The 27,543-nt window shown below is 39.7% G+C and overlaps 1 protein-coding gene across 1 annotated transcript in view; it reads left to right on the top strand.

Moving 5' to 3' along the window:
* The window catches only part of LOC137914467 (importin-11-like), a 59,546-nt gene that overhangs the window by 6,544 nt on the left and 25,459 nt on the right, over window positions 1–27,543 (top strand). Inside the window, exons 5-21 of the mRNA XM_068758004.1 lie at window positions 1,919–2,051; window positions 2,250–2,308; window positions 4,641–4,689; window positions 7,385–7,455; window positions 7,624–7,816; window positions 8,988–9,140; window positions 9,494–9,537; window positions 10,497–10,587; window positions 11,370–11,417; window positions 12,709–12,814; window positions 18,439–18,565; window positions 21,117–21,150; window positions 21,353–21,393; window positions 21,487–21,603; window positions 21,805–21,918; window positions 25,554–25,669; window positions 26,369–26,445. Of these exons, the coding sequence (XP_068614105.1) occupies window positions 1,919–2,051; window positions 2,250–2,308; window positions 4,641–4,689; window positions 7,385–7,455; window positions 7,624–7,816; window positions 8,988–9,140; window positions 9,494–9,537; window positions 10,497–10,587; window positions 11,370–11,417; window positions 12,709–12,814; window positions 18,439–18,565; window positions 21,117–21,150; window positions 21,353–21,393; window positions 21,487–21,603; window positions 21,805–21,918; window positions 25,554–25,669; window positions 26,369–26,445 (1,573 nt within the window). The remainder of the gene's footprint in view (window positions 1–1,918; window positions 2,052–2,249; window positions 2,309–4,640; window positions 4,690–7,384; window positions 7,456–7,623; window positions 7,817–8,987; window positions 9,141–9,493; window positions 9,538–10,496; window positions 10,588–11,369; window positions 11,418–12,708; window positions 12,815–18,438; window positions 18,566–21,116; window positions 21,151–21,352; window positions 21,394–21,486; window positions 21,604–21,804; window positions 21,919–25,553; window positions 25,670–26,368; window positions 26,446–27,543) is intronic.

Genomic DNA, 27,543 nt, shown 5'->3' with positions numbered 1-27,543 from the left:
ATCAAATAGTTGGCATCACGCAGAGGCACCCTCTGTGTCAAATTGTGTGCCCTTCGGCATTGTGAGGAACAATTGCAGTCTGAGCCCATTAAACAGTGCAGTTTTTAAATGATGCAATAAATGGCCCGTGCAATGCCCTCTTCTCTATGACAACAAAAGGCAATGCAACGCTGTTCATTCCAGTTCCAGTGCCCCCATTTGTCTATTTAGTAGTGTAAAATCTGACTGTAGGACGGCGTCATAGATTTGAAACCCTTCATTTACGTAGCTGCGTGTATTGTTCACGTTTGTTATTAATCTTCAGCATGCACCGCTACACTTGTCCTTGCTGTGCTTGCTGTCTGTTTCTTCTGATAAGACTTCCCCTCTGCTTGTTTAGTCACAGGCTGGGGGGCCGCATGAAAAAGCCAGCGTAATGGCACATGATCTTTTTTCATTTCATAGCGGCACGAAAGCCACAGTTTCAAAAAAACGTCAATCCTGGCCATTCGTCTAAATTGCGTCTCAACATGCAGTCGGCATGTCGAGCCCTCTCTCAACTGATTGTTGATGTTGATGCTCATTTTCTTTTTCGGCTCTTAAACATGCAGTTTGTTTAGAGATGACTCAGGCTTATAGTAAGCAGTGTCTGGCTCTGTGCTTTTGAAAAGCAATCGGGGGGCAATATCCCCACGAGATTGATATTCATAAACAGATTGTAAAGTGAAATGAACTTTTTCCTTGGATGGCTTTTGTTTCCACCCACTGGAATCAGGAATCAGCCTTCAGATGATGGAAGTGGTTTGCACTTCTTGAAATTGTTGTCTCCATCGTACCCAACTGCACTTGTGAAATGGAACCGACACACAGATTAACTGCGACTGCATAACTTGAGCGTTGAGGTGAACATAATTGATTTTCGGATGCATTGGAATTCTCCCTTGAATTAGAAACAATTCACAAACGCTATTAACTGGAAGTCAGATGGCTTCCCCATTCACCAGCAGCCAACAAAGTAAGTCACAGCTTCCCTTTGTTTGGCTAACTTTAAAAAAACCAAACGCGCCTCTTCAAGTTCATTATCAAGGGAGTCTGTTGGGCGGCCTGTCCACTGTTTATTAAGTTACCATGATGTGGAGATATACTCCTTTTTCAGGGACAAAATAAGTTTGTGCTTTGAATTATTTTTTCAAGTGTGAAAATCCTTACTTGTACGTCTTACTGTGCTCTTCAGTGATGGTTTTCAATGCAGCGATCCAGCTGAGTTCATGATACAGATTGTAATCTGGCTCTGTGAATTGAATCAAGGATTTGCAAAGCCTCACCCCCCGCCTTGCCGAACAAGCCTTTCTTGTAATAGATCATCTAATGAGATGTGATGTATAATATGTCATTGTCAGTTTGATGTTGCTCAGCAGGTGTGATGTGTTTTGGATGCTTGTGACTGGCACACGCTATCACGGAGCTTTCAGTGTGTTGTCATGCACAGGGCATGGGGTGCGGATTCTGATCCTAGGCAGGCTGATAAGTTTATTATTATTGCTTGTAAATGGGACATTTAAAAAAAATATTTCCAAAATTATTAGCGAGAGTTCAGCCTCAATTGGGCCAAATTGAGTATTTATGAAAAAAGTAAATCAGATGCTGGTCTTTATTTCTGTGAGGCTCCCTCTGTAGTATCTACAGTAAAAATCCGTGAAGTAGACGCACAGAAAAAAATAGTAGTGGCTTATAGTCTGGAAAATACGATATATTATGTTAAAGTGCTTTTGTATTTGTATTGTCACTAGAGTAAGAGGCTGTGAATATCTGTTTTACGCCACTCAATGTGATAAATTCAATGTTTTGATCAGAAACACCTCATGCCTTTTGCTGAATGCGGTCACTGAGCCGTTATAATTTTTATCATTGTGCTGTTTATCTATTTGTGCGTTGGCAGCTGGCGCTGGGCATCTACAGCTTTGCGTGCTCCCTGTGGAGCCATCACACCGACTGTTTCCTGCAGCAAATCTATGCCAGAGACGAGGCCACAGCGCTCAGCTCGTTGGAGAGGACGCTGCTTTCGCTTAAAGGTGCACACGACACGACAGCATTAATAAATGGTGCAGTGATTTATTAATTACAAGTGAAGTAACTGTGTTCATATAACGTGTTTAACCAGGTTTTCATGTATTGACAATGCAATCAATGTATAGTTAATGACGAGCTTTGGTTTGCGGTGAAGCACGATCCTCCATGCTGACTGTTGATTTCCTGTCTGCCTCTCGCAGTACTTCGCAAGTTGACGGTCCATGGATTTCAAGAGCCACAACAAAATATGGAACTCATGGTGAGTGTTACAAGTGTTATGTTAATTAAACAACGGCTGCTATTATGGAAGAGCGGATATTATGTCTGAGGCAGTGTGAATTCAGAAGGCCACGGAGATTGAAAGTGTTTGAAGCTTTGTCTCGGTTCAAAGAGTCTCGAGTCCTTCAAATTGCCAAATGTTAAGGAAGTCCAAGCCTTTGAAAGTAAAATGTTTATTTATTTTAAAGCTCTTTGGTTAAATGTCTTAACCTCTTGTTTGCATATGGTGTTGCTTATTCCATGGTTCAGAGTTAATGGACTCATTTGCACAAAATGTCTTTGTTCTTTGAACTTTTAGATTCTGATCAAGTTTTTTTTTAACCACATTCCGTGAAATAACAGGAGAAAGTAATGTTAAAATTAGAAAATTACACAAAGAGCACAGACCTCTGCCAAGCAGCTCATTTCCCTCTTGATTGGATTTGCACCATCCACATGGTGATCTGGATCACCACCAAAACGGTTCTAATTTGTTCTTGGTATCTTTATACACCAATTAGGGAAAGTAAAAGTGAGTTGATGTGTATTTTTAGCAGATTTCTTAATCTGTAAATGGAGTTTTCAATGTTAAAATGTCATTTTATTTCTCATTCTGGATCATATCTGGTAAGACAGAAATCCCCACCCTACATGACTGTCAAATTCCATAAACATTGGTCAATCATTAACCGAGATACTGAGGAACAATTTTTGACGCTCCATTGACTGCAATGTCAAAAACAAAAATTCCAAAGTGATTCAGAATCCAGGATTTCTTCTTGATCATCACCAAAATCACTTTTTGAAGTGTATTGATTCTATACTCCAAACAGTGAATTATGATGTGATGGATTTATTCTGGTAAACCGAAATGAAAACAAGTATATTTGCAGGTTTTATTTACTTGGTTAAACCAAATCTGCAATTTCAAGATGCCGCTTTGGCAGTTTTGCTTAGCATAATTAATCATTTTGATTTTGAAATTTACATGGTGAATCTATCATTTATGACAGAATCCATTCTGTTTACAGTGCTCTGTTATTCCACTAATGACTGTTTTTAGTTTTCAGGCTAGAGGTAGTGTTATGGTTGAAATAGTCACATGAAATTATCATTAGCCTTCAGCCCTCACTCCACTTCAGAGAGCAGGTGTAATTGTTTGGAGTTAATATTTCATCTTTAGATGTCATAGCTGTCAGTGTCTTAAGTTTTTCTACTTCTCATTAATTTTATTATTCATTTGATGCTGTTAACAGAGAACAATGATTCCAGCGAGTCTAGCTTGTTTCCTAAAAGCTGTGGCTAAAACTACTTCATGTTAATTCAGTTTCAAAGGCACTATAGAAATGAAGCCTGCAGTGAACTTACATCGGGAATAGAATCATCAGTGAAGTAGAAAGCCTCTTGTGCTTGATAATAAAAATGCTTATCCAAATAGATTCTAGTGTTTCAGTCAGGGGTTGTATTTGTTCAATATTTGTTTCTTAATTAATACCTGGAAGGCATAGTTAACACTTATTTGACATTTTGACCACAGGATTACTCATTGTCTTGAGTAATCTTGTCTGTCGGTTCTCAGTCATCCATGTCGAGGTAAATCACAAAGAGCAAAAACGAAGAATCCACTGGACTTGTTCAAGTTTGACCGGTCGATTCTTTTGTTTTTGTTCTTTGTGAATGAGTAATCTTGTACACGAAAGCAAACCTGTGGCTTTCTTTGTCTCTGCCTACTTTAGAAACATCATTTATGCAGCAACTCAATTTCACACTGATGTCATCATTTATTTCTTGAACTTTTGTCCCATGATGGTTTCGAGGTATACCAAGCTCTCTTATGACTTGATCAGACCAGGTGATGTTGATCAAGTCAAGAATGTCAGAATTTGCTTAAGCATTGGTGATGCTGAAAAATGAAAAGTATATGTTGATGAAATTTCATTTTAAATACATTTACATGTTAGATTTCTGATTTGGACTGCAGGATTCTCTCTGAAATAAGTAATTTAGTAACCTGCTGTTGACCTTGTGGTTGGACATTAGTACCGAACTAAACAAATTACATCTCCATCTGTCACCTAGTTTTATTTGATAAGCTGCATCTAAGCTACTGGTACATTGTTATTTTTCATTCTCTGTGGCTGGCACTTTTATTCATACTCCTTTACAGACGGAAATGTGCCACAGCACGCACATGCACACCCAAATAGGAAAGTTACGCCCTTGATAATAAAGCTGCTTCTAGGCAATTCTGATGAAGAAATCATTAATAATTCAGCTGCACAAATGTCAGAAAGACGGAACTTTACCTCACCCTCTCCTGATCTCCTTTTCAGAGTTTCCTGAATGCAGTCTTTGAAAGACTAAAACAGTTCTTGGAACGCTGTGAGTACTTTTCTGTCTTACTGTACTGAATCTGGTCCGCATTTTGCTACTTTCAGTAAACAAACACAATCACCAGTGGTTTAGCGAACACATGCTATGGATCCCTATGGCACAGCCCTATATATTTAATACCAAAATCCCTGGCTTTGTTATAGATCCAAGTATCAAATTAATAGGGAAGTTTATGCTCCCTTAATTATTACTTAAATATTGGTCTGTAGATGTCAGATCATGAGAGGACAGGTTAAATACACCATAAAATGTGTCATCTGAAAAACCTTTTATGGCGGACTCATTCTGCACTAGAAGGCTAGAACATAAAATCCAAGCAGTAAAACGGTTAGAGTGTTATTAAATAATCTCTCGATACAGTTAATTACTCTCATGAAAGTGTGCTTGACCTCATATTGACATATACTCTGACATTAAGCTTTATTTCTGGTTCTCAAATCAGTATGGTTCCTAAGTTGCTGTAGGCGTTCAAACAATGAGTAAGGCTGAACATGTATTTTCTGTACTCTTCGAATGTACTACTCCTTGTAGGGTACAATACTTTAGTCCATAGTTCCTTGAACGATTTGTTTTTTACCCTTGGGGATGTTCCTGCTGTAGAAATCCCCAATGAGTGACAGCCAGCCAGGCCGGTGCTGTTTTAGCTCATGTTCACGGTGTAATCTTGGTATTCAGCGGTGCTTTCTGTTCTCTTTAGAGCTTGATCATAAAAATCCCGAGTGCGGGGGAATTAGGTCTCAATGAGCTACCATGTTAGCAAAAATTATCTAGTGAACTATCAGCCGCCACTAGCCAATTCAATATTTACTCTGCCAATGGCAATAGACAGGGTCAGGGTCCTGGTTTTGTTTGGGCCTTACAGATATGGTAAATGGCAAAGCAGCTCACATTTGGGCTGTGGAGAGATATCGGCTCTGCACAGCGTGATAAGGTGGCCAATATGAAGTGGTGCCTTTCGGACATTTCTTCGTCCCGTTAGATGTTTGTCCTTAACGAAGTTCATCTGTCTGTTCGTGTCAGCCGCTACAGTACTGAAACCATGCTCTTCAGTCCACATCTCTTCCACGAACGGTGAAACCAGTGAGGAAAATCTTCAGAAATGTATTTTTAACCCCTGTAAAATATTTCATTGGGTTCTAGAATTTGTGTTGACAAGCTGCTAACTGCACGGACACAAAGTCGAGTAAATTAAATGGTCTTCTGATCGACTTCACCCCCAGACCGGTTCAAGCGCTGAAAAAAGGAAGATATGTTGAGCCATTCCACCTTTTTAATCAGTTCCACATACTTGTTGATCGAATCTAATGTGTATAAAAGGAAGGAAATGGGAAGTAGTGGCTCGAGCCTTTCACAAATGATTGGATGAAAACCCAGACGATGATGTTTGACCACTCCACCGATGAGGTTGTCAAGGAAGTAAACTGCATGGGAGATCTTTAGTGGTCCGAGTATCCTTACAGGATTTTATGGAGTCAGAATGTACAACACAGCGAGAGTTTTTTTTTTTTGTCTTTTATGACTGTACTTTATTTTCTACACCAATGCTTGTAAAGGGGCCCTTGGGACTTTGACAGTGAACCAAGGTGGAGTGGGCATTTGACCTTCAAACGGAAGGGAGGAAGATGGAAAGTTTGTCATCGTACTTCAATTCGCAATATAATTATTTTTCTATGCATCTTTCAGTTCTTTCAATCTTCCCCCCCGCATTCGTTTGAATATCACATAAAGTGCATCCTAACTAGACAAGACGAGAAGATAATTTCTGATCTAATGTTCCATGTAATACTGATAAGGTTTTTCTGAATCAACTGCACCTCATTTTAAAATCTCATTATCAACAAATGACAGTTGTTCCTCATGGGGTCTGATGCTCGGTGCCTTTTTATGGGGACATATGCTTAATACTTGAAAGTTGGTGATTTCATTCTGCTGTGAAACCACAGTGACACCATTTTCACTAAGACACCGCTGACTTGTGAATGCTCAAGCATTAGACATTTCTTTTTGAAAATCATGTATCTCTAAAGTGCTATTCCATCAATATGGTATTCTCATTACTGTCAAAGAATAGTTTTATATTTTATGTAATGCCAAGTGCTTTATTTCTTGTGTAGTTTGCATAGACGATTGATACCACAGGTATATCTGTCTATTAGAAGCTATAGCCAGAAGAAGATTCACCTCGCTTCACATTAAGAGTGTTTTTTTGTAATTATTTGCACTGACAATTAAACTTTAAAGCAAAGTGTTTCATAATTATTTGCTACTAAATCACATTAGTGGCATACTGGTGTGCAAACTAATTACTGTGATTTAAATTGAATAGCTAATTGCCAACATATTGACAACTGATGGCGAGGGTGATGGAAGCTATTGATGTTTAATGCTAGTGGAGGGTGTGTGTTAAGTATACTGCATCTGTTAAAGTTTAATTTAGGTGTTTTTGCCTTGACCCTGTTTTGCATTTAAGTACATAATGAAGGCTACAGGGTTTGAAATTGGAATGCTATTTATTTAAACTGCTGCAGCAGGAAGCTGGGAAATGGACTGCAATATAATTCTTGAGCAATTTTGCACTGTCAAACTACTTCCATTAAAGTGCTTATTTTTTTTGCCGCAGGCCATGATTGTTATTGAGAAGAAGTTTAAATTAACAGTGTAGTTTGATTGTTTTGTTATCCAGGTCGCGAGTTTGGTCCACACAGCACATGCCGAGAAAAGCTGGAGAAGACTATCATACTCTTCACTAAAGTTGTGAGTTTACTTGTCTGTTGTATAAAAAAAAAAAACATTCAATTTTTTGGTCTGTAATTTTGTACATTGTGCTTGCTTTGCAGGCTAATTTTAATTCCTAAAAATGTTTTTGTTTACATCTTTCTTCTTTGCTCATGGAAATCCTCCTCTGCACTTCTTTCATTCTAGTTGCTGGATTTTTTGGAGTACCACCCGTGTACATTCATACCCCTAATCCAGCGGTCCTTGGAATTTGCTGTCAGCTATGTTTTCACTCCTGCAGGGGAAGGAGTGACCTTCGAACGCTTCATTGTTCAATGCATGAACCTCATCAAGATGATCGTAAAGAACGATGCCTACAAACCCGCCAAAAACATTGAGGGTAGGGTACATGGGTTTCTGAAAAGAGTAGCAAGAATGCACTGATGAAAATATAATGCACATAAAAGATAGGAATTTCAGGCATGGATGAGGTAAAAAGAAAAAAAAAAGTTCAAATGAAGGGTAGAGCATTGAATCTCAATTTTTGCTCTGCAATTTTGATGTTAGCAGAAAATACCTCTAGTTTTTTAAGGCTAATAATTGACACCCTTTTAAAGAAACAAATAATGTCTGCATCACTGGACCTGAACAAGGCTCATGTTTATTTCACGGCCGGAGGCCTCCAGTGCTTCATTAGCTGTGGATCAGAGCACTCAGTCTTTGTTCTGCCAGCTAGTTTGGTCTTTGGGGCACTCTATTGAAGATCTTTTCACCTCATCAGTTGTTACTTGGCCACGTTTTTGTGGTTCTTGTTTTAATAGCTTTTTTTATTTTTTATGTTTGAGTCCCAATGCCATTTGATTTTCCAAATGGGATCCTCAATTTCTAGTTGTAAATTTAAATGGCTGCAGGTATAGCTGTACCTTGACAGAGACCGCTCAGTGCAGAGCAGCCATCTGACTTATTTATTAAACCAGTGCTGTCAGTCACATAGACAGGCAGACAAGAAGACCCATGTGTGTATGACGCCATCAGAGCTGGCCCTTAGTACTGACACTGGGGTCTGAGGCTGCAGGTGTAGCAGAGGTTTGAATATAAGACTGGAAGTCTGGTCTGTATGTTTTTGTTCTTTTGAATTGATATTCATCCATATTTGAACTTGAAATAAACATGAGCACAAGAGAAGAGGTCTGTCTTCCTTCAAACTATAGAAGCATGTCATTTAAATTTAATATTAGCATGTAGGCCAAGGAAAATGTTTAATTAATTTCTTGCTTTAATCTTTCATTTGCATAAATACATTAATAGTATCCTTTAGAATATGGGGCCTAGTTTTCTAATAAAATCCTTTATAATGGATCCGTGTTGTACTTTTGATATTGATGTTCGAGCCATTATGAATAAACCACTAGGAAGTACAGTGCAAGTACAAACAGAGTAGAGCAGTGCAAATATCTGTGGATTGTTCATTACAGTAAACTTTCTTGATGGATTAAAGGACAACACGGTATCTTTCTTTACTTAATTCTCTGTTTATTCATTTTAATTCTCCTCCATCTCCTGTCCCCCAGACAGTAAACCAGAGAGTCTAGAGGCTCACAAGATCAAGGCAACATTTTTCTCACACCCGACATTGACAGAGATTGGACGCCGTCTTGTCTCACACTATTTCCTGCTAACCGAGGAAGAGCTGGCAATGTGGGAAGAGGATCCTGAGGGCTTTGGTAATGGCACATCCCCAGACGCATGGGCTGAATCCAAATATCCAGACTTATCTGCACATGCAGACCTGTGGGGTGGACAGGCATGTTCTTGGGGAGGCCAGAGTGATGACCGTGGGCCAGATTTATAGTTCATGCGGCTCATACTTGGTCAGATTTGAGTTTATATTGAATTGCTTTGTTGGTGAAATCATTTAATCATATTGATTTTAATTCAACATTGCTCTAATGAAGTTCTCTTGAAATGTGATATGTAAGCAATACCGGTATTGATAGAATATTCAGCAAACTGTAACAGTTGTTTGAAGCTTATGCATTATTGACATGATCATGCATTATTTCCTCTCTCCTTCTAGCTGTCGAAGAAACGGGTGGTGACTCTTGGAAATACAGTCTAAGGGTACGTAAGGACAGAAATTCATGTCCTGAAATGATCCTGATGTATTGTCCTTAATTACCTGAGAGTGGAGAAACAGGAACTCACAAAGTGATCCTGTGTGGTATGTCTGTAGGTTCTCAGTCAGATACTTGCACTCCTGTTACTCAAATTTATGCTCGTATCTCAAAGCAAAATATTCCCTGCGGGCTGGCTCGTATCTTGGAACGCTCATATTTCAAAGCGCTCGTATGTCGAGGTATTACTGTAATTTTAAACATCTCTGTTTTATCCAGCGTAAACACTCCTAGCATTTTTCTGAAAGACAATAACAGCATTTGATGTGAAGTTAGCTGAAATGATAGGAATGTGGATTTAAATGTGACATAACTGAATTTCTTTCTTTTAAAGGAATCTTTGAATTAGCGAAGCTTTTTTTTTACTGCAGAATTTAGAATTCCCAGGAATCATCATATACAGCTTATACTGTATATAGTCTTAGCCTATCAATATGCCCTCCTGCTTATATCATCCCAACATAATAAAATACTTGAGCTGGATTGGCTGTTTAGATTATTTTTATCTGTTGCTTGACCTTTCAGACACGTGTACGCAACCTGTAGCACATCCATGATTTGACTTACTTTATGGTATCTGATTTTCTATTGGCTTTTTTGTGACAGGTAAACCCAATGACCAATCAACAGCAGAAAGTGGGTGGTAGAAAGTTCATGTGTTTTTGTACACATGCCCATTTGTGTGTGCATCCATTTTTTGTTTTCAGAGAGCATGAACTAATGTAATTTATTCCCTTGGTATTTCCTCTCAACAGCACTCAGTGCCAAACAACAGAGCAGGCTGCTGAACAGGAAATGCTGTTGATAGCGGGAGAAAAACAAATGAATGTGGTGACTCTTTATCACAGTGTACGACCATCTATTCCACCAATTAACTGTTTCCTCTGGTGTGCCCATTTGTTTTAGCCTTGTACCGAAGTGTTGTTCCTGGATATCTTCCACAACTACAGCCAGACGCTGACGCCGGTGCTGCTGGAAATGGTTCAGAATCTCCAGGGTCAGTTAAATCTCAATACAGGAAGTATAACATACCTCTAGCGTACTCTACTCGGCTCATTCTTAAAGCAAAAATTAGGAATTAAACATCCCGTAATGGCGACTGCCCCCCTTCTCCCTCAACATAATTTTTTGACATTTGGTTGATGGGCTGTTCTGAAATGTTTTATCTAAATTAGGATTTTCTTCATACTTTCCTTTCTATTTCACGTTATATAAATCCGCATTCCTTGAAAGAAAAGAAGTAAGAATGTAATATATACATTTGAAATGATTAAAAAACACTTTCACTCCACTGTTTAAACAATCACAGTATGCCCAATATGAACTTACATTATTTACGGTACCGGTACTACGTTCTTCCTCTATGGCTCAATTAGTGCCACAGTTCAAGAAATTATTTAGTCCAGTTCAGCTTTTCTCTCAAGCGCTTTCTACAAAGCAAGTCAAAAGTTGAAACGAGTTCTTCCAGAGCAAAGATGATGCCAGATTAGGTAATTCTGTGGTTGAACAGCCAGCCAGCTATCGATTGAGACTTGGGGACTCCATGGCTAATAAAAAATGAAAGAACAGACCAGATGAATGACCGAGATGAGACTTATTCTTTGGAGGCATATTTTAAGTGTTCAGCTATCTTAAATTGTGGTTACTGGCTTTACTGTTACCAAACCCTGCTTGTCCTTTCATTTTTGGAGAATGCTTGAACGTAAACTGTAACACACATTCTTGTGACTGTTATCATCCAAATGCAGCCATTTACACCCTGGTTGTTTGTCTCTACAGGTCCAACCAATGTGGAGGACCCCGTTCAGTTACTTATAAAAGATGCTGGTGAGAGCATTGACATCTACCGTACTTTAAATTACACATTGATGTTAATCACACAAAAAATGGCATATTATGTATGCGTTGAATCACTATTTTTCTTGTTATACTACTGTCTGAAGCCAGTTCACATTTATTTTTGACACACTTTACTCTTACCTTTCAGGATTTATTCTTCTTTGGTAGATCATTACTTCCTACTTTGTTGTTTTTATGGCATAAATCACAGTTGTAATTGCTTGCTTAGTAGGCCTCTGTTGAAGGTAGATGGCTGTTGAGATTTCAGTCTGTTAACAGGGTTGACATATGGCAGTCTTCACTGAATGATGACGCTCTACTGTGGCTGCAGCAGTGGCTAATCATTTTGGACGCGAGAGTTGGCTGAAGAGCCGAAGAAGCACTTAATTAGAGAATGTTTTTGTTCATGCAAATAAATCAGTCAACAGGAATGGGTCATAGCACCTTATGCCAAGACGAAACAATCTGTTGGCACCAGCCTGCCGTAAAGTTGAAGAGAAATGTTGAAAAATGACCTTCTCGGCATCGTTAAGGAACATGGAAAGACAATTCTGGATCCATCCATTACCACGATCCAAAGTTTAATGGATTTGTTCTGCCCCATGCTCAGTCTGTCTGAATTTCACGGGAAACTGCCCTTTTGGTTTTCACGTAATCCTTCCAACCGGCCAGCCTACCATTTGGCGGTATAGGTGACAACCTCATTTGCGAAGGTAATAATTACGATGATGCAATTATAGAGCAAGATTTTAATTGTACTGCTGTACAATGGATGTGCTATATTATTATATATTTGGCTCTAATCCAGCAATTATATTGCTGCACTTGCTTCAGTGAGCTGAAAACTGGAACAAGCGCTGAAGTCCATTCAGTTTTCATGAGCAATATCACAATACAGCAATGTTACAGACAAGCAAATTAATGTGTTCTGCCTGAGTTCCCGGCTCACGTGAGTTTCTAGTAAAGGATCATTCTGATCCTTAATATTCACGGCAGTGGTTGGATATTTAATGAACAACACACACTAGTCATTCACTGGTTCGTTTTTTTATTTATTTATACGGTCGTCTACTTCCGACTTGTGATTGGATGCAGAGTAGGTATCTTTAAAACACATAAACTGTTGTATGTGTTTACTTTCTTTCATAAAGTTAAGTACTCTTACTAGTCACTGCAGATAATTTTTTTACGGTTTAGCATTTGCAATCCTGTAAATCTGATGTTCTACTATTGTTATATATATATATATATATATATGATTGTGATGCTTTGTGTGCAGCATACAATGCAGTTGGACTGGCGGCCTATGAACTGTTTGACAATGTGGATTTTGACCAGTGGTTCAAGAATCAGCTTCTTAACGAGCTACAAGTCGGCCATTACAGGTAACGTCTGAGTGTGACACGGTTTTCTTTATTTAACGTTTTACAGTGTTGTGAAGTATACAAACTACAGAATCCCAAATTACCTGCTCAAAGTGGACAAAATAGCATCAGCATGTGAATGAATGTTTGGAGAGCCCCATGCTGGAGCAGGCTCGGTTTAAGATGTAAGTGGTGGTGAATGGACTGACTACAGGTATTAACCTCTGCCCAGATATTCACCACCAGAGTTGTTCAAACAGGCTGTTTAAAAATGTAAAACACGTGCGGTAGCAATAAGCAGTTATCTTACAGATGAAAGCATTTGGAAAGTTAAGGCGAGAGGTGAGGTTGGGAAAGCACAGCCGGTGAGAGTGATAGGAAGAGGAAGTGCCCGGCACACATCGACCCCAAGATGATCAAAAGAGGAACCCCTGCGGCACTCCAAAGGTCGGCCACTCAGGCGGTTGATGTCGTCAGAGTGATGATCACGTGGACTCTTTTTCCACATAGTGCAGGTGTGAATAACCCCTCCACTTTTTTCCTGGGGCATCTATTTTTTGTTTTTATTTTTTGTACGTACGTTTGCTTCACACAACTATGACACTCCTTTTGATGCGTGAACATTTTTCGATTTGAACAGAATTAATTCATAAATAGGCAAAATTAAGGATGCACATTGGGCCTTATCATAAAATAGTGGTGCGTGACTATAGCTGATGTATTAACCGGCCTCCCACTAACAAAGAATGCCCTGGCTCTGTCGCTTTAGCTTCTTCCTCTGCTTTAAAATGTGTGATGGGAGTTCCTTTATTTAGTTTCTTTGCTTATTAAATGCAAATCCTGAAGTAGAACTACTCCAATAAGCGTTTAGAAGAAATTACATTTACAGATGCGTTTAAAATAAAACCTCCTTGTTATATTGATGTTTAAAAAAGGATGTCATTCAATGGAAGAGTTTGTCTTTAGGGAAATGTGAAAGGAGAAATAGTAATTCCCCTGAATCTATATGCCAAATCATGTTCTTTAAGTGCAGAGCTCCATAGATTATAACCTACTGCTTGGTGCTAAGAGGATTTAGCTTTACTTTGAGCTTTAAAGTCAAGGCTGATTATATAAATTGCAGGAGATAAACTTTTCAACTCCCATTGATTTTTCTGTGCTGAGTCCGGCTGTGTTTGTCTGATTTTGAGACGTTCCCACAGTCTTTTGAAGAGGCGTATGCGATGGGAATGTGGATTCACTACGGATGTTACAGAATCATCACTTTTAATGATATCATTTAAAGGGGCAATTAGCGGCTTGCTGTTTTTCCTCCTGTCTGTGTCAGTGTACATATGATCTCAGACTTGGCTGAATGCATCTTTGCCTAATTATGCCTTCATCCACGCGGTCGGTATGTCATCATGTTTTATCTCCCGTCACAATTCTATATCATTTTCAACGCCCACTGGAATGCATTAGTCAAAGGAATGTTCATGTTGGAGAAATATACCTGCTGAGCTAATTAAGTTTAGAAAGTCATCCAAAGTTTTGACATGCATTCACAGACTTCAGGTGGAGGAAGACAGACCATTTAAAGTGCTGTTGATGTTCCTGTTGTTGATCTCGACACGATGCATCTTCGTCCCCCAACTAAATACATCAGCGATTTCCTAGCAAGTCCCCTATTCCACAGTGTCCTAATTTATCCGTGGATATTGTCTCCAAAACGGTTTAATAAAGCATCAAACCACTAAAACAACCCATTTAAATTCACTGTCTCTATTTAAAATAATTTTTGTGCAGTGCAGTTTTATATGTTGTTGGATTGGACTGCATATATTTTATTCATTCAACAGCAAAAAGTAAAAAAGATCCTACTTCCATACTTTGTGCTAGTGTCGTAGCATCTGGGCTGACTGTGCAGACGACATGTTTCCGCCAGCTGCTCAGGTTGTCGAGGTGAACCATTCTCTCTGCCAGCGCTGCTCTCAACTCCAAAAGGCATTCAGGTGGATTGTAACAGGGAATTGTGGGTCCATTAACTGTTATACTAAATGCTCATGGTTACTTTTAATGGCCTGTGTCAGCTGCCTTGACTGATCTGTTTTGTTCAAGGGCTTCTTCCTCTGGTACTTGAAGACTAATACCACTAATTCATTCTTCCTGCCTCACACTTCTCCTGTCTTGTCGATCATTTTATTAACTTCTTTGCACGGTGGGAACCAACGGTGTGTGTTGACCTTTTGGACAGAACCACACAGAGACCAGTTTCTGATCGGAGCAGGTAAAACACAAGTGACACGGCAGAAATGTGTATTGGAACAGTGTGACGGTTCCTTTACTGAATTCTGCCAGGAGCCGCACTCGAAGCACGTTTTCTGGCTCACACACTGGTGTTTCATTTGTTGCTGTAACCAGAGAATTCCCTCATCATGCCGCTCTGCCTGGATGTCTGGCTGTTGGCTGTTGAAATGATTAATACTCTTGCTTATTCGGATCTTGATTTACAATTTCAAGAACAATACTGTACTAAACATCTACAATATTCTTAGAAGAGAGATGCAATAAAAGGAAAAAGCCTTACCTCTTCACAGCAGATAATAAACTCTAGTTGCATGATCTGACCAATTATCTGCTTTTCTTTGAGTAAATGTTCTCTCGATCTGGATTTCCAGCTGCGGGTGTTCCGTGTCAACAGTAGGGAACCGGGCACACGGTCCCCGTGAGGCTGCATTGATCTCCATGTGTGAGGGGTGACCACATATCTGTGGTCTGTTTGTAGGGGAATCCAATATCCACGTTTGTGTGCTACTCAAAAACCACTTTCATCTGGGAGGTTGCATCGAATGCTCAGCCGAAATCGACCAACAACATTTTGTGTGAAAGTGTTATTTTTAAGCTGCGTGAAAATCAGTCTACAGTCAAATGGAAGGAGGAACATCTGCATTATTGATGACATTAAAGATCATACGTCACAATTTCTAAACAGCATAGTGCACCATAATACCTCGCTACTTCTCTAGTCCATCTGGTAAATGTCATTATTTCCCTGTCGGACTTCAGTGATCGCATCCCGAGGTTAGGTTTTGTGAGTGTGAGCCTTACCTAGGTCTGTTTGTAACACGCAATAAGAAGCAACAACACTCATCATAACACTATCTGTCAGCAAAGCTCTTGTGTGATTTCAACCGGCGGCTGAGCCTCAGGCGACCAGTAAGCGGCTTTTACAAATCAGTTGGCTGCCACTTTTTGGAATGATGATTACACAAGCAGTCGTACTTGGGCACTCACTGGAAAATGCACATTCTGACTGGCTGTCAAATTCTCTGCCTTGAACAAAAGCAGCTTTCTTAGTTGTGGCGGGTTATTGCGGTTGATGGCACAGATACACACAAGACATGAGCGGGGAAAAAAAAAAAAGCATGACTCCTACTCGGAGGCAACCTCCTCCCCGTATCAACTCAGAGTCGACAGACCTAAACAAACAGTAAGATACCGATACAGAGTGTGTTCATTCTGCTGTCAGACTCGGCCACCATGGAAACACTTTGACATATTTACCTTGTGTTTATTTCGCTTGACCTGTTGAGTGGAGTTTATGAATAAAGTCGGTCCCTCTTTTAAAGGACTCTGTCCCTTGGTGATAGGGATTTTCTTCTTCTATTTCTAGCAGTTTGCCCGTAATCCCGCTACATACTTTACACCCTAAAATGGAAAAATGACTAGAAGCAGCAGAACAGTGATTTATATCGTATCAATAAAGCTGATTTGGATTCTGTTTTTAATTTGACTTCTGTCCATGATTGACCGTACGGTAGCCAGAAAGACGAGCAGGTTTTCTTTGAATGACTCATGCTCAACCTTTGACCCCCCGTCGACCCGCCTGTCCATCTGCCTTCCTGCCCACTTTTCCATCCTTTCCTTACACATTGCCAGCATACTAATAATAGACCAAACAAGCTGCTGTCTCCCCATCTGAAACAGATAATCTGTATTTGTCAGTCACAGACATGCACCCTTGCGCCGCTATCTTATGTTGCATACATAGACTTGGAAACACCAATCTCTTTGTCACTTCAGATGATGCCATGAATGAATAATAATCTGCATGGATTATGATGTCGGGAATAATTCTCACTATTGTCAGGATTCCTTTTGCATGTGCTCAAGCCCGTAAAATCTTCAACATATTTTCCGGTTGCTGTCTACTGCACCGTGTATCGAAGATCGGTAAATCAAACATTAACTGCCCTGCAGAGTTCTTTCATCAAGCTTTAATTTGGCAACAGATAATTATCTGTAATTGGATTATTTATTTGTGATATTGCTGTCTTGTTATCTGAGTGCCAGTATATTGCTGCCAAGCTGTTGTTTGGAACCTCAGTGTAGAGAGAGCTTGGGTAATTTGCCGGTGGCCATTGTCTGCTGGCACTGGCATCACAGCTCTGCCGTGTTGGACCCATTCCATACGTTGATGCCTCCATAAAACTTGTTGAAAGTCAGATTGGTCTGGCCTTTGTTTGCCTTCAAAAGTAATTGGAGGCCACTTGGTTCTCCGTGCTCCACTGGCTTTGAGGTTCAGCCCAGGTCTCTTAAGTTCCATCTTGTGCTTTTAAGATAACGAGATGGCATCAAGTTTGCTGTTGGTGATGGGAAATTTCAAACTTTGCACTTAATTTAAAAAAAGTAATACCTGTAATTAAAAAAACTATTATACAAGCAAGCCTGTTCCTTGCCCCCCCCCCCATTCACACACACACATTGTTTTTTGTTTTTGTGTTGCTACCTTCAAGTCCCGAGTTGTGCTATTGTTTTGCATCTTCTGGCTTGTGTCCCAGACTATACTCTCTGCCTCCCTGTGGGATATCTGACAGGACGCCAACAAGAGTGTGACCCCTCCAGCCTGCTCTTGTAGTCTCATTTCTCCTTTCCCCCCCCCTGCCATCAACTTCTGTCAAAGGCTCTCCTCACAGACAGATTTTGCCTCAGACACAAACAAGGGCAGTTGCTAAGGGACACTTACCTGCCTGGTCTAACTTTATCAAAGGTTTTGATTCATATCACACACCGCTCAGCCGTGTGGAAGTGTGAACATCCTTCCCTTTTTTAACTTTTATTTTTCGCCACTGGTCACCATGTTCCTCTCTTTACTTACATATTTGAACAAAGATTGATAATTGACTGGCTCGTTCTTAACAGCCACTTTCTTCATGTAGTATTCTACTAAAACTAAGTAATGTGAATAATCTCGCCGTCTGTTACTCTCTGTTTCTCTGGGGACTTAAATACAGTGGAATATGTTTGCACAATGAAATGCGTACTGTCAGAAAGAGGGCTGGATTAATTTTAGTTTGAATAGCAATAGGACAGTAAAACTACACATATTGTCACTTCTTATGACTCATTTGATTACAATCGAACACCAATCTCATCATTTAAATCACTGGCCCAGTTGTTTTTTTAGTAGAAGCAAGTGCTGTAGCTACATTGGGATTAGATTGTCCTTTTTTTGTGTGAATTGTGATATGCGCTGGAGGAGAGAGATAAAGACGGAGCAGGGCTCCTAATTTCATTGTGTACCTGCTACAATAAAGGCTTTCTATTTCTATTCTATTGTAAATACTGTAACGCATATGTGCTCCCTCCTCTCACCCATTGTCCAGGTACAAGTTGATCCGCAGACGTGTCATCTGGCTGATAGGACAGTGGATTTCCGTCAAGTTTAAATCTGACCTTCGGCCTTTACTCTACGAAGTCATCCTGAGCCTGATGCAGGATCCGGACTTGGTGGTAAGGCAGTTGCAGACCCAAAGTCCTTTTATTATAACTGGATTTTCAACTTCCTCAGAAAACCCAAGACTCACAGTGACTGAAAGGGGTTATTTGTGAATGTGCAGAGTCAGCTCCACAAACGCAGCATGGCAGCACAGCTATTATGCTGCCAGTGTTCTGCACACAAAACCATAATATTTAGTGAGGCGCCAGGGGGAAGTTGTTTGATTCTCAATGTATATTTGGAGAGTTGGTTTTTCTAGGGTAATTTGGTAAAATGGAGAAGCAGTTCATTTTATTTTTCCCTTTAAAATTTTGGCTGTGGCCTAAACAACTCCTGTTGGTAGAAAAGCAGCTATTACTATGTCTGATGGATAAAAAGGTGATACTTTGTCTCTGACATTTCAGTCTCTGCATTTTACAAGGAGTTGTCCACAAGAGTGACTTAGTGATTTGTGCAGTGATCAAGTACTAGCTCAGTCACACAAGGCTTGATTTGTCGTATTCTGAGGTACTTATTGATGATGTGAGAAGCAGGAGACGAGCTGAGATAATGATGCCTTCCTTATTGGAAAATCCGTCAAATGAGAAAAGAGTACCGTTGTTTAATGCATGCTGGTTAAATGGGTTTTCGTTTCAGTTTCAAATCAGTGCCTGTGCCCAAATAAACTGTTCCTTGTATTTGTTTTATTAAAAAAGAAATACTCTCTTTTTGGCCACTATTTTAATTCCTCCAGTAAGAGATTGAGGTTTATGGTCATACTGGTTTCTTGATGTATTGTGTAAGGGTGAGGAAATTATGAATATGAGACCAGAAGTAGGTGGTAATCAGTTACCGGTACATGGGGTGCAGGTGACGTCATCCATTTATTTCATACATTTGGAACAGGACTGGGCGGCATGGTGGTGTAGTGGTTAGCACTGTCAGGTTTGATTCCTATTTGTGATGAGTTTGTATGTCTGCATAGGTTTGGTTTTCTCCCATTTTCCTTCTACCGCCAAAAACATGCAATTTAGGTTAATTGATTATTCCAAATTATCCATAGAGTATGAGAGTGTGTGTGTGTGTGTGGAATGGTTGTATCTCTGTGGCTGGCGACACGTGCAAGGTGTACACCGCCTCTGGCACATAGCAAGCTGGGATAGGCTTGCTGTGTGCAAAGCAGAAGAGGTGGCTGTGGATGAGACGATCTTCTCATCAAGAAAATCCAAACTGTACTGATAGAGGGGTTGGTGGGGGGTATACACACTGATTGCTTTCTAGTTCAATACGCATTATAGAAGGTACTAATCAGATGACTCTAGAAAGATAAATTCATTGCTTGGAGCCTTAATAACAAAAAGCTAAATTATCTTTCCTCATTAAATTAGATTTGGCTGATGTCAGTCCTCTCCTCTTGACTCACTGTATCTCTGTTTATTCAGATGTCAGTAAAATGCACCTGTGGTCACTGTCTGTAGCCTAATACTTGCTGATGCCATATCTCCACCTCTACAATGGGGTACACTGTTCACAGTGCTGAAATCAGCAAACTGCAGTTTTAACATTTGAGATTGTGCAACTAATGATACTGATGTGACAAATAGATCCATGTTGCACCTTATTCCATGGAAAAGTCTGCCTTTTTTATTATCTGGTCTCAACATCTAATAATGGTGCCACAAGAGAAATTAGTACTGTCTGTATAGTCTGTTTTTAAGTGCCTCATAAACACATGGGCCATAAAAAGTATAAATGTCGTCATCATGCAGCCTAAAAATGAAATCAGGAAACTTCATCAAGTGTTTATTGAAATCTTGTTTCTCATTTGAAAAATTTATTTTAGGAACATTTTTGAAAATACCTCATCTATGAACTGAGATTCCGCTCAGCTTATACATTTGTTTGATTTACAAAAGCGTATCTTTAGGTGCAATGCAAGGTATACGGCAAAAAACAATATTACGGTAATCTACGTCGAGTTGCCTGGATTCATAAAAAGACCCGATAACCTAATTATGGAATTATTGGGAAAATTTAAGAAAGCTAAAAGCCCCCAAAAAGGAAATAATATAGCTGTAAATAACAAATATATAGTGTACATACAATGCAGTACAATGGTGTAAATACTGCACATGCCCAAACTCGCTGTGTTATTGCCCCATAGAGGCTTTTGTGCTTTAAATTTGATGTGAAAAGGGCCAGCTGTAATCGAGCCACTCTTCTTCCCCTTGTTGTGTTTTTGTTCTTTAATCTCCTCTGTCAAATAATTTTCTCCCTGGTGGATATGTACACCTCAGTGCACATTTGTACGGAGTGTTTAGTGCCTTGTTGTTTTTATGATACAGCTAATAATGAAAAATGGAACTATAGTACCGGTAATGTGCTTGATAATTCTGCTGTACGTCCAGGTGTAGCCGTTATTTACTGTTTCTATATTCCTCTCACACTGCCGATAATATTTTACTTGGAAGTACTTTCAAACAATCCACATACCGGTACTTTTATGACATATTAAAAGTATGTATACATATTAAATGCCTTATTTTTTCATGCTTTTTCAAAATAAACTCTTTTTTTCCCTCGAAGGTTCGGATTGAGACGGCAACAACCCTGAAGCTCAATATCCTTCCTCAATGAGGCTAGTATTTATGCTGATTTTTCAAACGGGTCATAACAAGAAATCCATTGAATTTCTTACTTTGCTCTTGATTGAAATCTCACTTCATATCACAGCATAACAGCTTCCAGTCCTTAATGTTGTAAAGCTCGATAGCAATGCTAAAAACCATACCTTTATGAATACACCCTTAACTTGTGACCACCTGTGGACGACTTTGAGTTCCGAACAGAGCAGTTCCTTCCTGTGAGTGCTTTTATCACTGGAAATTCATGCATGTGCTTTTAGTACGGTGCCCAGTGTGATTTAGCTCGATTCTCCCTCTCCATCTCTCACCAGTACCTTGAGTCAATATTCGGGCTGCTTTTCCAGTTGTTGCAACAGGTGACTGAGTGCGACACCAAAATGCAGGTGCTCCATGTCATCTCCTGTGTCATTGAGAGGGTAAACATCCAGGTGAGATTTTAGATATCAAACAAATATGTCTTGATAATCATTCAACACTTTTCTTATAGATTGTAAAGTGAAGTCGTGTCTATGTGTCGCTGCACAAACTCGAATCACGGACTTTACCGGACAGGTTTAGATTGTTGGATTCTATTATGTTCTATTACTATACAGTCCATTTTATATTGTTTTCTGTGTGATCTGTTTCAGATCCGGCCCTATGTAGGCTGTCTGGTTCAGTATCTGCCCCTGCTCTGGAAGCAGTCGGAAGAGCACAACATGCTTCGATGTGCTATTCTTACCGCGTTTATCCGCCTAGTACAGGTATGGTGCAGCCCTTTCTCTTTATTCAGGGCTGCTACCTGTCGCGCTTGGGATTGGTTTAACAAAATATATTATTTTTGTTTTTATAATCTTAGCAGAAAACATTGGGGATAAATAAACAAAATCCACCACTTGCAATGTTTGTGGGTTGTCATGTATAACAAGGAAGATATTATTCATGTGTGTAAATGTTTTTTTTATCCAAGCATAGCTTGGAAAGTCAGTGTTTCTTTTTTCTTGCAGAAGTGAAGCATCATTTTTAACTACATTTTAAATATGTCAAAAGAAATTGACACAAGCTGTAGATTTTCCAGAGAACAAACTGATCATTGCGTGACTTGCCAAACTGTTGGTTCCTTCTGGCCAAAACAATTATGGCTACCTAACACTGGCGCCCCATGCAGGTAAAGATGAATACAGCTGCTGTTTTGCTTTTTCCTTCGCTGAACAAAGGAAACACCTTTTTACCAAAAACTAATCAGTAGAATTGCCATGGACTGGAAACCACAAAGTATGGTTAAATCGCTTTTTTGTATTTTTCACTTCCAATCATCTGTGAAGGTCTGTTGCAGAGAATAATACTGAGGCTTAACTGATTTAATGGTTCAGTAGGTTGAGCTCATTTCATTCAAAGTTTATTATGTTTATTGCCCATTAAGAGGGGCATTACCAGGTTCTGCAGTGTGGACAGGTGGTGTTTTGAACTCGATCTGGCAGCAAATGTGGTGTTACTGGCCCATCCACGTGTTGCTGTGGGTGAAAAAATCCCTCCTCACTTGAAGTTGTAGCTTTTGCTGGCTAAAGCAGCCACAAGAGAGGAATTGTCTTTATTTCCCAGCTTATCATCATTTCTTATTGATTTGCCGACATAATTACACACGTTTTAACACCAGATTAAAGTGTTTACCAAGAAAAGAGATTTTTAGCTATGCCGGCGGCTGTTTGTGTTTCTTTGACCACTTGGATAATATTTTGTTTTCAACTGTTTATCTCAAGATCAACTGAAGGTTTTCTGTTAACTTCAGTTAACAAGAAAGTCTCTATTCCTCAACAGTGTCGCAGCACTTGGCTCAGTCTGCAGAAAGATGCAAACTCCTCGCGGGGCTGCTGATGCATCACTTCACAGTGGGAGATGAAACATTTAGTGATGGGGACAGTCTTTAACAGAGCACAATTACACATCTGGGAAAACTGCAGGTTTACTGCACAGAGGGCTTAGATGTGTGGATTTTTATTTATTTTAATGTTTAAATATAAAAAGTGTGATTTGATTTTGTCTTTTGAAACGGTATGAACTGCCTTTCGTGTTCGCCATATTGATATAGTTTTGTGCATGTTGTTGTGCGAGAGGTACAGATAGAGGTAAGAACAATAGAAAGCCATTGCATACAAAATCCAAAATGTAAATGGCCATTTGGGGGAAAAAAGCAATACTGGGCAAATTTCTAGTTTATATTTCGAGGTGGTGCAGCTGAGTGGATGGATGGACTGAAATCTGTTTTTCTGAGACATCTACCACTGTGTCATTGTGTGAGTTGCATTTAAAGAGGTGTTTTGGCCTGGGGATGTGTTCTCAGCAGGACTGTCCTTGAGCTCGATCCTCCATTACTTAAAAGCCATGGGGTGCTATAGAGGTCAGGATGACTGGTCATTTCCCTTCCTTTCCTTAGAGACATACCAACGTCTACTCCATCAGCCACAAATGGGTTTGTTTCATATCCTCTTAATAGAATTTCATCCTATGGATGAGTTCAATCCCTTACGTCAAATGATTATAATGTGCATGACCGTCGCATGGATATTGACTTGGATCCTTTTGGGGCAGCTGTGGCTTAGACGGTAGAGCAGGTTGTCCAATAATCAAGGTTGGCGGTTTGAATCCCTCTCCATCCCCGTCATTCTCACTGTTGTGCCGTTAGTCAAGACATTTCATCCACCCTGCCTGCATTGTATCATAAAAGTGTATGAATGAGAGGTCGTCAGTGTAAATATGAACTGGCTCTTTAAGTGACCTACCTGGTTAAATAAAGTTAAAAAAAACCTACAGTTGTCCTAGAGCCGTTTCCCAAGTACAGAGGCCCATCCCCAGATATTAATTCCAATAATGTTAATAATTTCTGCATGTTTTGCATCCATAAACATGGTGTCCTTTATGACACCATGTTTAGACCACTGGTTGGGTTAATATTTGTTTAGCTGTATTAAAGTTTCTTATAGCATGATGTGATAGTAAGTGTAACGACAGGTCTTTCCATTCGTATCTTCGGCTGTTTGATTTGATGGAGAACTTCCAGCTATGACTGTTCTAATTATCTTTTAACCTCCCTGCTCTTTCATCTTTTTCAGTTGCGGATGTCTCTGATTTTTCTAACAGTCACACTGCGTTGAGTGTTTTGTCGGAGTAATTACCTCCGCCAAGGAGGTTATTTTTGACAGTGTTTATCTGTTTGTTTGCAGGATTACGGAACAACTGCTGGATGGATCTTAATGGGGAAAAAAATCTGATGATGGGTCTTAGTCTAACTTGAGAGCGATCCGGATACTTGTTTGGATATAAAAAAAAGAAATTTTCCCATTTACTTTAAATGGAGGTTCTTTAAAAAAATCATATCTTGTAAAATGGTGATGATCCAGATCACCACGTGGATGGCGTAAATCCAATTAGGAGGGGAATGAGCTGCTTGGCGGAGGTCTGTGCCCTCTGAGTGCTTTTATAGTTATCTGGGATGCTTTAGAGGTCTGCACTCTTCTTGGATGGAGAGTTACTTCTCTCTAGTTCCTGTCTGTGTTAATCTGTTACAGTAACCACAGTGAAGTCAGAACTAGTAAATGGTGGGGTTTATTGTGAATTCAGTCTTATCTAATTATATTTAGATAGAGCCCTGTTATTGCATGATTTGTCTCAAAGTGCTTTAGAGCATGTGTGCATTGTAATGGACCCAACGTCCCCTCCATGAGCAAACAATTGCCAAGCCCAATACATTTGTCCATTCTACAGTTGCTTGCAAAAGAAACACTGCATCTTAACACTTCCTGCTACAAGTGGCAGCAGCTTGAAATGGAGTGAAATATTTATTCAGCCAGACTCGAACTTCTAATCTTACACGCACAAGTGCTGAACAGTGACACCAGTGGAGGACCACAAACTACCATAATATACAAAAAACATGAACATTTGCTTCTGAAGAAATTCCATATAATCTCATCCATATGGAAAAGGTCACAGCCTTGAAACGAAAACCACAAACAAGTCTGCTGTCTGAAGATTTTATCAAAAATGCATGTGTATAACCCATTGGGTGATGAAGCTAATGTTAAACAGCAGCAGCCGATATGGAATATCCAGTGCTTGGCCAACTGCACCAATCATATTACTTCCTCGCGCAGCTATATGTGACCTGTGGAAAAACCAAAAAATCTATTTGGTGGTTGGTGGAACAGCATGCTATGATAAAGTTACACGTTGGTGGGAAGCGATGAGTTAAAGCGCTGCTGTCTTTTAGTTTCCACAAGTCTTTGATCAAATGGTGCTCACAGATCACGACGCTAAGCTAAAGCACAAGAAAGGACGTCCTTAACAGCGGTCCGTTTGCATTATCAGGTTCCCCAATCTGACATTGACTCTGTTTCCACAGGGCCTTGGGGCAGAGAGTAAAAATCTATACCCCTTCCTTCTTCCCGTCATCCAGCTGAGTACCGATGTTTCCCAGCCGCCACATGTGTATTTGCTCGAGGATGGACTGGAGCTTTGGTATGTACACATGTTCTACACACACACACACACACACGTATACACTCCATGTAAGCTATAAAATTCCTCCGTCAAGCTGATATTTATGAAGCATGTGGTGATCTCATTCTCTCCCTCACATTTCAGATCACGCTCACATGCACATCTGCGCATGTATGCTGTTACTAATAAATGTCTTTTTTTCGCTCACCTCTTTTTTTTTCTGCTGATCAGATCCTTGAAGTACTTGAAGCCCTATCTACAGGGGTTTACACATGTATGATAATTAAATGCTAACTATTTGCAATTAAGTAGTGGCAAATGAGTGAGAAGTGACATCTTGTTTTAATTATGTTATAGACAGTCGCACGGTGGGTGTTGACATTCTGGCTAATTCATGTAACGCAAAATGCATCGTTTTATAACATAGTTCTGGCCACGTGCCACCTTAAAGCCACAAAGAGTCTGATACAAAACCGGATGCTTATAACGATCATCGCCTTTCTTTTTAATCCTTCCTTTTTCTCTTTTACTGCCTCATTTTAAGTTCTGTCGAAACTTGTAGCTTAAAGCCACAGTCCCATGTTTCTGTTCTGCCTCTTAATCCGCTTGATTCCCGCCCAATACTTATTACACTAATGTTGTAAATCTGCTTTTATCCATTTATGCCCATTTCTACTGTCTGTCTGCTCTCCTCCATCCCTCTCTATCTCCATACAGGTTGGTGACTTTGGAGAACTGTCCAGCCATAACCCCAGAGCTGCTCAGAATTTTCCAAAATATGTCCCCTTTGTTTGGTAAGCAGGTATAAAACCTTCGCTGATCTCTATTGCTATTAGTTTGTGTAAATTTAGGCTTTTTTCATTATCATTAACTTTGTCGTTACTGGCATTATTATGTAAAATAGTGGTAAGGTAAAGACACTTTCATTTCTCAGGTATTGTTTGGGTGTAAAGGTAAATGTTGCTGAAGCTTTTTAACACATTCAGTTCCAGCAGTTTTCGCTCATTTTGCCCACAGAATATTATGTAATATGACTATGCAAACACCGAACCTACCAAATGAAAGATTCAAGTCCCTTCTTTCATCAGGACAAAAAAAACACAGTTCCTACTGGTTTTTTGTTCTGGATTTATTTATTTAAATGAAATTGTGAGACATCTGGCTCTTTATTGGCACAAAGCCTGTGCATTGTGACTCTTAGGATTGTACTCAAACAGTTATTTCATGAGAGCCATCATTCACTGACAATTCACATTTTAAACAATAGTTTGGTTAGCATGAGGTCAAATAATGGCCTTTTGCAATGAAGGTGTGTGTTTGAATGCAGAGATTAGCAGAAGATACATCACACCAATCGGTCTGTGTGATGAAAAGCACAAAGAACAACAGCGTTGCGCTGAAACACTTTAAATAACAAGGAAATGTAGACATTGGGAAGACAAAGTTGATGGACATCGATTTTATTTTCATAGTTTTATCCCTGCAGGCTCATGTTGCATGCAAAAGTACACTCGTGGCTTTGCAGTTACCTCAAGGCACCAGGGCCAATATTGTGCATCTGTAGGCAGCTGTGACTGGTGGCACATTGAATAGAACTGACTGGATGATTTATCACAGGCCTGGGAGCAGTGGGACATGGGACACTCGCCAAAGTGTGTGTGTGTGTGTGTGTGTGTGTGTTTATAGCCTTCAGTGTGATGGGGAACAGTATTGATTTGATGCCTCTGCACATAATTAGTGAGACGGACTAGTATGAACACCCGATTGGCTCCCTGGAATGTTTAATCACATATGGTGTGTGGGAATTCATTAGACATACGCGTAAAGATTTCAAGCAGATGGTCAAAGATGGAGTCAATGACGGAGGAAGAATTTAAAGAGCACGGAGGTTA

Source organism: Brachionichthys hirsutus, unplaced genomic scaffold (genome assembly GCF_040956055.1).
Source record: "Brachionichthys hirsutus isolate HB-005 unplaced genomic scaffold, CSIRO-AGI_Bhir_v1 contig_694, whole genome shotgun sequence".
NCBI classification, from domain to species: Eukaryota; Metazoa; Chordata; class Actinopteri; order Lophiiformes; family Brachionichthyidae; genus Brachionichthys; species Brachionichthys hirsutus.
Note: the sequence above shows the minus strand (reverse complement) of the source record. Positions and strands in the feature narration are given on the sequence as shown.